At 52.3% G+C, this 8,660-nt stretch overlaps 1 protein-coding gene across 1 annotated transcript; it reads left to right on the forward strand.

Moving 5' to 3' along the window:
- The first annotated feature begins 3,547 nt into the window (after positions 1–3,547).
- Positions 3,548–8,348, forward strand: LOC127186397 (X-linked lymphocyte-regulated protein 3A-like). The gene is made up of 5 exons (XM_051142785.1): positions 3,548–3,693; positions 4,406–4,505; positions 5,951–6,049; positions 8,106–8,201; positions 8,289–8,348. The coding sequence occupies exons 1-5, from the start codon at positions 3,548–3,550 to the stop codon at positions 8,346–8,348; spliced, it is 501 nt and encodes a 166-aa protein (XP_050998742.1).
- The last annotated feature ends 312 nt before the right edge of the window (positions 8,349–8,660 follow it).

The following is an 8,660-nucleotide window of genomic DNA, read 5'->3' on the forward strand; positions in this document are numbered from 1 at the left end:
GATTTCACCAGGCGCAACTGTATACTCGGGAAGGTGGACTTTAAATGGATGTGAACTTTGTCCCTCTAAAAGTAGAAAAATTTGAGGGTTCCCTGTTGCGTAAGGGTGGCAAAGGTGTGTGAGTGAATATTCAGGGACTCCGTGGCGAGGTTCCAGCGGTGGCAAGTCACAGGTGGTCTTTATCCACAGCCCCTGGGGAAGAGAGAGTGCATTGCGAGGCTTGCCTGCAGAACTTAGGTCATGCACGCAAGCAAGCATGGATGGGCCACTGCACTCGTTTGGCCCTGCGGGGCCTGCCTCGCATGTGACCATTCCCTTCCAGCAAAAACAAGTGCATTGGGGTCTGGGGTCGGGAAAACCAACCTTGAAATGGCTGGGCCTAAACTAACTAGCTGTGACTGCTCTCTGAACGGAAAGAAGCCCCCAATGGTGTGGTGGGTTAGGGTCCCCTAGGTGAGCAAGTGAGTGAAAAGGGCATCTCCTGGGTAGGGAGAGTCACGAAGAGTAATGCTTGGACCACAGCCCTTGGGGGATGATGGCAGGGATCCCAAGGCAACGGGCCCGAGGGGGCCTGCGACAGAAGAATATGCCTGTCTGGCTTTAGCTGCAGACTGGACTAGGTGCCCTGGAGTGTCGGTCTGAGAAGAGGTTGGAGGAACAAGTGGCCTGGGGTGTCCCAGCCTGACAGTGTGGTAGCGTCAGGGACTCGTGGTGTCCACCGTCTTCCCCAACATCTGAGTACTGTTAAGGGCCAGCCCGAACGCCTGAGACCTCCAAGACAGAGCCTCGGGGCCAGCCCGCCCCAGGAGCACCACGTGGAGAGAAAAGAACTGTGGACCCTTCCCTTAATGCGCAAAGGCTGTGCCCAAGTGTGCTGGAGGGACCTACATGTGTGCCTATTGCTCCAGTCTCTGCCGAGCTCTCTTTGCGTGCGCGCATGTTATAGCAGCCTCGCACGTGTGACCCGTTGGACTCCACGTGGGACAACCCCACCGCCCACGCCCCAGGGCCCCTGGCACACATTCGTGCTTCTTCCTGTTCCAGCCAGTCACAGATACGCACATAAGAAGTTGGGTATATCCGGCTGTGCCTATGGCTGGCCCAGCGAAATGAAGCCATGGGCCATCAGCTGACAGGAAAGCAAGTGTGACTTCAGGAGGAGGCAGGCTGGGGCCCATGATGCAGGCACAGGGTGCTGGTATCTAGTGCGCATGCGCGAACATTACTCAGCCAATCAGAGAGCGTTGTATTGGAATGCAGGCCTAAACTAGGCAGGATTGGCCTCTGAGGGGAGGGCGGCTCTCTGGGGGAGCAGAGGGGCCTAGGTGGGTGAGTGCTTCTGCTGGACTTCCTGGGGTGCGTCTCCAGAAGTGGGTGAGAGGCATCAGGAAACACTAAAGGCCTTGTGGCAGGACTGTGGGATCACCAAGTGAGAGGGTCCAGGAGAGCCCCTGAGGTGACTTCGCGAGCTTTGATTGATTCCGAGATGGGCGAAGCACCAGGGCCAAGAGTTTTTTTAAAGGGGGGAGATGAGGGCAGCAGGGCCCTAGTAGAGTGGGTGGGGCTGTCAGTGGGTTGGGAGAGGGAGTGGGGGCTTTGCACATCTGTAGCACCCTCTGGGGTTGTTTTGTTTTTGTTTTTGTTGTTTGGTTGGTTGTTTTGGTTTTTTTTTTTTTTTTTTTTGGTGTGTGGGTGTGCGTGTGTGTTCATGTGTGTCCGTGTGTGTTTCCGTGTGCGTGTCCGTACGTCCTTGTGCATAGGTCCTTTTCTGGACAGGTGCGCATATGTGTGTGTGCAGGTGCGCAAGCCGGCGCGTGTGTTTTGAAGCCGTATGGTCCTGAATAGACGCCTGCTTCTCCCTGTGATGGGTCCATAGGCAGGACCCTGACATACTTGGCTAGTCTCAAGGGGAAGAGGATCTCTGGGCACTTGGCACAAGCACACGCACAGCCAGCATGGCTCAAGTTGGGAGTGGGTGGCTGATGGACAGGCCTCACCCCTTTGGGAGTGTCTTTAGGCAGCCTCAGGCATGCCAGCATAGTGGTGTCCTTGCTAATGAGAGATCCAGTCCTGGAGGTGGGGCCTCTCAGAGCAAGTGCCTTGGAAGTGTGGTCACCTGGGTGAGTGACAGGGTATCAGCAGCTTGAGTCTAGAGCCCCTGGTGGTGAGAAAGCAGGGTGAGGCAGGATCCACAGCCCTTTGTGGATGAGAGTGGGATGTTGAGGCGAAAGGGTCCAGGTTTATCTGTGTTGTGACGTTTGGAAGACTCTCTTCCACTTGGTAGTGACCACCGTGGGCAGTGGGGGAAAAGGGGTCCAGAGGGTGGCAGGATTGAAGAGCTGAGTGTGAGCGTGGCGTGTAGAAGAGGAATGGATGGCCTTCCACCTATGCTCCTTGCATCTGGCTGGAGTCCTCAGCGGACACCTGGGCCCTGCTTATGGGCAGCCATGGGCCTTGCCTCAGCAGAAATCCCCCCTCGGGACCCCCCCTCCCCCGTGGGACTGGGATGGGGCATAGATGGGCCCCTTCACCAAACAGAGGCTTCTACATCCAAACCCCACAGGTGCCAGTTCAGGCCACTTCACCCTGGGAGTCTCTGCCTTTCCAGCCTTTCAGACAGAGAGGCGCACTGGGAGGTGGGGCCTAGATCGGTATATATGGCTGACCATCCTCTGAGAAGAAGGAGGCTCCTGGGGGAGGAGGGTATCCTGGCCTGGGGTACGGGGCTGGCAGGGGTTGATTGGCTACTGGGGAACTCAGTTCTATTGCTGGCCAGTTGGGACAGGGATCAGTGGAAAACTGAAGTCAGTCAGCATTGGTAGCTTGCGACCACTTTATGATCAGACTGAGTCCCGCTTTAAATGGCATTCAGACGTTAGTCACGTGAACCGTTAAAGGAATTGGAAACTGAGGACGGGCTGGGAGAGCTGCAGAATTTCCTGAGGGAAAGTTCCATGTAGACACTCTTCAGGACTCTGGTTATGGGTGGGGCTAGGTGGGAGAGCTCCTGCCTACTGTGCTCAAGACTCCAGGTTCCATCCCCAGTCACCGCAGACCTTCCCACAGATGAGTGTGGGGTTTCTCCCCCTTTAAATGATCCAGGATCTCTACCTCATCCGGTCTGTCTAAAAGCCTAGATGGCTACAATAATAACGGCGCTGGCATTAATTACTCATCTGTGAGCCTTTGGAGATTTCTGTTAATGGACTGCTCTTGTGTTTTTGCGTAAAGTGGCCCAAGAGTCCCTGTGAACGTGTCCTTGAGCTGAAGTGTGCCTAGTATGTTGGTTAAGGTTACACTTTGTAGACGGGTTCTCGGTTAACGAAGCTACACGGTGACTTGATACACTTTTTGCTAAGTCCCCTCCATGCTGTTTTCTATGGAATACACAGACACTAAAGTGCAACTGTCCCATTTCACATTAAGGTCATCAGCCACTGGAATCCCTGGCTGAAGGAGAGGAGGCAGACAGTCTTTCCATTGACGTAGCATTTCCATGTATTGATGACAAGCGTCTCTCCAGCACCACCGAGGTAGCTTTGTGGGAATGCTTATGAGATTGCATTTCAATACAGGGCCCATTCAGAACTTTCTTCATGGAAACAGAGAAGGATTCAGAGCCATCCTCACCGCGTCTTTCCAAGCCATGGAGCAGAAGGTGGAGGATGTTCTAAAACTCCAGTGTGAGCAAAGGTAAGGTTGTGGCTTCTTGGTGCTTTGATCCCAGGCCCGTTGACAGTTGCTTAGTTAAGGAGGATGGCAAGAGGTCGAGGACCAGCCATGAGGCCCACTGACTCTGATGGAAAGTGTATTCGTCTTGGTTTTTCTATAGAATAGACTTCCTTTTGTGTGATACCCTCAAATCGTGGTAACTGAAGTCAGCCGTGTTTCCTAAGGACGAAATAAGGTGTCTGGGCACAGAGCAGCCGAATCCGATAGAAGTAAGGGAGTTGGGTGTGGCCTGCACATGCTGGGTGCAGTGAGCTTGGAACCCTCAAAGCATTGACCCCAGCAGTGGATCGGCAGTTCAGTGCAATAGGAAGTGAAATTCTCTCTCACCTGCGCTGTTGTTCAGAATTCAAGAGCGGTGTTTGCCACACTTCCGTAAGGAAATCCTCACTGGCGTGAACGCGAGGAAGACTAGGGAGGCCTCTGCAAAATTCTGGCCCTAGGAGCTGCGAAGCGACTTCTCTCTCGACCAAGGAGGAGCAGATGCCGTTAGTGAAAGACCACAGAATCCACCTCATTTCCCTTTTCCCTGTCAGAATGTTAAAGGGAGGAAAACCACAGAGGACCTTTTCCACCTCTGTCCATCCATAGAGTTAGTGTGGGCAAGTCAGTCGGGCTTTCAGGGCAATTTCCTCATGCTGTGCAGGAGTATCTCACACACTGTTGTCTTTTATAGGCAGAAACTTTATGAAGACTCTTCTCTTCAGATCCTGAGTTTGAATAGGAAGTTAACCGCGGATGCACATCAAGTCAAAGAGCAGGCAGAAAATCTCTCTGTGAGTATCAGGCTTAGCTGGGAAGGAGTCCCTTGTGTCAGCATCACCAAGTCAGGATGGAAAGAGATAGGACATGAGCTCAGGCAGACAAGCAGGGTGTTGTCTGTGGTGAGGAGAGAGACTTGTTCCTTTTTCTGCAGAGAGATGACTGAGTGAGGAGCCATTGTGGGGGTGGAGTGTGTGTGTGTGTGTGTGTGTGTGTGTGTGTGTGTGTGTGTGTGTGTAGTTGAGTGAGGAGGCAGCGTGGGGGTGGAGTGTGTGTGTGTGTGCGCTTGTGTGTGTGTGTGTGTGTGTGTGTGTGTGTGTGTGTGTGTGGAGACGGGGGTCTGAGCAGTCACTGCCTGGAGAGAGTGCAGGAGAATGTATGGGAGTGTATGCTGAGGGGGGGAGCCCTTCAGGATCCAAGATGTGCTGACACCCAGGAGCAGCAGGACCAACACAGCCTTCTGACACAGTGATCTGGGATGCAGCCTGGGAGCAGTCAGTGTGGCTGTGGCAGAGCAGGTGGAGACTCAGCTTTCAGAGGCTGCATTGCAGGTCAGACCAGCCCAGTCCCAGAGGAGAAGGGGGGAAAGGCTTCAGGCCAAGATGGAGGAGGAAGTGTGATGACAACTGACTCGCCTTTAAACCAGAGATGGGACTGAGGTTTAGGTGGGTTGTGGGGGGACGGAGCTACTGGACTCTGAACGGTGCTGTCCATGAGGGCTCCCTCTTCCTGGCCATGGATGGGGCTGCCCTCCTGAAGATTCTGCCTTGCCAAAGTGCAGAAGCAGAGGCCGGATTCCCAAGGGGGATTGGAGGCACCATCCAGCCAGGTGGTCAGAAGCTTGGCCTCTGAAATGCCAACTATTGCAGCGCAGTCACAGAGTCCAGCCCCTTGCTAGTTGTGCCGACTCGGGAAAACAGTGTAGGGCCCCAGGTTCCCATGTGTGGAAGGAGAGATACTTAAAAATCCCCTATCTCACAGATTTGTTCCAAAAGGTTCCCTTCGATATGTCTTCCTATATTGGTCCAGAACAGTATCTGAAGCAAGTCTTATAGACTCGATCGCTGTTAAGCATCTTACTGTTGGCTCTGCCCTTGCTGGAAAGGAGTAAAGGGAGTGGGCTCCTGTGTGCTGGAGTGACAAAAGATGGGGACACTCAAGGTCAATTCTGTACATACAGAGAGTTCACCAGATCCGGAGGCCCCTGATGGCCGAGTTTTCAAGTCTTCCGGAACTCATAGGAATGTTTAGAATACTGTTAGGTGGGGACCCTTCCCGTCCAATGAGTGGTCTTCCCGTTACGTGTCTCATGTACATCCGTCCATCGTGTTAACTGGAAAACTATGACAGTCATTTCATTCTGTCTCTTTTGCAGAAATACGATACACAATTGAGTTTCCGTAAGCTTTCTGTTTCCCCCTGAATTGCTCTTTACACCTTTTGCTGTCTGTGTTTGCAGGCTATGTTTATGGAGCAATGGAAGTTGGTTCACCAATCCCTGACCCTTCAGAAGGAGAGGATGGAGGAATTTAAATCACTGTGCGAGCAATACTTGGAGGTCTGTTCTACATTCTGACAAAGCAACCTATACACGGGGACATGGAATTTTCTGGCATCCTCTCCGTCCTTTGGTCGCCACCTTTGGAAAGTCACCTGTAAACACCTTCCAGCATTATCCTCCTGTTCCATGTTCCCTGTAAATCTAAGTACAAAATGGGTACTTTAGTTTTAGGATTCACTTGTGGTTAGGAGACGCATTAGAAGCAGCAACTGCTGCCTTGGTAACCTCATCCAGGGTTGTTCGTATTGTATAAGGCATCAGTGCTTTTCAGATCGCCTCATCCTGTCTCACAGCGCATGTTTCAATGTGCATGTATGTGTGGAGGCCACAAGTCAGCTCTGGGCACCTTCAGTCACTCTTCATCATATCTTTCATCTTTTTTATTTTCTCTTTTTTTTTTTTTCTTGCGATGTACTTCTGGCTCCCCTGGGACTCACTAGGTACTCCAGGGCTGGACTCAGACTCACAGAGATCCTCCTGCCTGCCTCTGCCCTCCGAGTGCTGGGATTAAAGGCCTGTACCACTATGCCTGGCTCCATCGTATCTTTTTGAGACAGGATGGCTCAGTGGTCCTTGAGCTCACCACTATGGTTTGCCTGGCTGTTCTCCAGGTCCCCAAGGATCTGCCTGCCGTGCCCCACCCAGTTCTGTGTGTCACTTCGATGTGCCCCAGGTGCAGGCCTGGCTTTTAATACGTGTGCTGGGGAGCTCAAGCTGGCTCTTTATGCTTCTGGAGCCCGTTCCTCGTCCGCTGAAACTGTCTTCCCTGCCAGAGCCCGCTCTGACTGTACCGAACAGACCCCAGATCAGGGAGCGAGGACTGAGAAATAAAAGAAGGGAAATAAGAAAGTGTGGCAGGGCTTAAGTCAGAAACACAGGGTAGGCTGCAGTCAGGGCTGCAGTACCCTTGACTTTATTCACCAGTTCAATTCCTACACACCTGAGGCACGGGAAAACAACGCAGAAGGTCGCTCTGAGGAGATAATGCTGACGTTCTCACGGGAAGAACGGGGCAGTCTCTACTGACCCCTCAGCCTTGAGAGCAGTTGTGAATGTAAGACGGCTCCCAGATGTGGTACCCAGTGGGAAAAGTAAGCGGGAGACTGGGAGATTGTGAATCGAGAGTTACCCTCTGTAATGGGCCCGGCTTCGTAAGTTCCTCCTAAGCAGGTTCGCCCATGCTGTCTGCAAGGCGCATAGCTATGGACAAAAGGATTAGATGCAGCATTCTGTGGTTTTGTTCAGACTTACTTGATGTGAATTGGCTTGTTCAAGTTGCTGCTAAAACTTTGATCATCCAGAGTAATTAAGATGACCCAAAACAACTGAGTGGAAAGGATTCGACCCTAGCTCTCTTCTGATTGTCCCTTCAGACAGCCAGCACTGCCAGTGTCTGTTCCTGCTGAAATGTCATTCTTTTGACAACTCGGTGTCCCAGAAACCTGCCTGCCCATTCCAAGGTTAAGGTCTCGGTGTTGTTCCTCTTTCTATGGTCCCCGCATCACCAGACTGTGGAAGAGATCCTGCAAAGGTTCATCATCTCTCCACTGTATTTAACAAAACCGCTTAGATGTGGTGTGTGCTGTCTCTGAAAAAGGAACTGTGGGCACCGGTAGGGCTGTGGTAGGAAACCTTGATTTTTAATTTCAGGGGTGCAGTGGTCATAGTACAGGGCGGGGTATTCTGCCTGGCAAAGAATGGCGGTAAATGGGCTGCTGCCTCATGTTGTCTGCTTTCATTTGTCTCTGCTTTTCTTCTTGCTGTGAAGGGTGAGGTGTTCCAGCGTCTCACACGTGTTAGGCAAGCACCCTTGCCCAGGGCCGCCCCCATGCCTAACAGCTCCTGACTTGAACATGTACCAGGGCGTTGGGGAGTGGCAGTGTCTGTACCGCTTTGGTGGGTGTTTTGGTCTTCACGTTGTACATAGCGTGTGCTAGTTTTGGGGTGATCGTACCGTCTCCTTTACCGCCTTTGCTCCCTTCTGATTGTTGCTATTCGCATTTGTAAGCCAAGGTGACCGGGACTGATTTCTGCACCTGTCTCTTCACTTTAGAAACTTGAGTTGCTGAGGGACTCTCGGGGAAATTCCGTGGCTGAAGAGCTGAGGCGTCTCATAGACACCTTGGAAATAAAACTGCTGATGGTCAACGTGAGTACCCAGTCTTTCCCATACAACACGAGGGTGGACAGGCACTATTTGCTTTAAACCCGTTTAATATGCCCTTGTACTTGACAGCGCCAGCAAGAGAGTGCTGCTGCTGCTCAACAGTCCCTCCTGGACCTGTTATTCTCATAATCCTTTGAGGAACAAGAGCCCTTGTGAGGGGAGCGGAAACCAGCCTGGTGAAGCCGCTTGTGGTGCAGCTTGCAGCTTCAGCAACTCCATCTTCCTGGGTTCTTCTGTTCCCAAAGGCACCGCTTTCTGTTAAAACCCAAATAAACCCAAGGATTTGTGTGACGGCAGTGCAAAGGTGTCTGTTGGAAGGTCCAGCCTTCCTCGGTAGTAATGGCAGGTTTCCTTGGTAGTGCCACAGTTACCAGTCGGCAGTGCATTGATGCCTGTAGGCTGGGTTCTCATACCTCAGCAATGCTTTCCCCAGTTAGCAGG

Source organism: Acomys russatus, unplaced genomic scaffold, assembly GCF_903995435.1.
Source record: "Acomys russatus unplaced genomic scaffold, mAcoRus1.1, whole genome shotgun sequence".
NCBI lineage: Eukaryota > Metazoa > Chordata > Mammalia > Rodentia > Muridae > Acomys > Acomys russatus.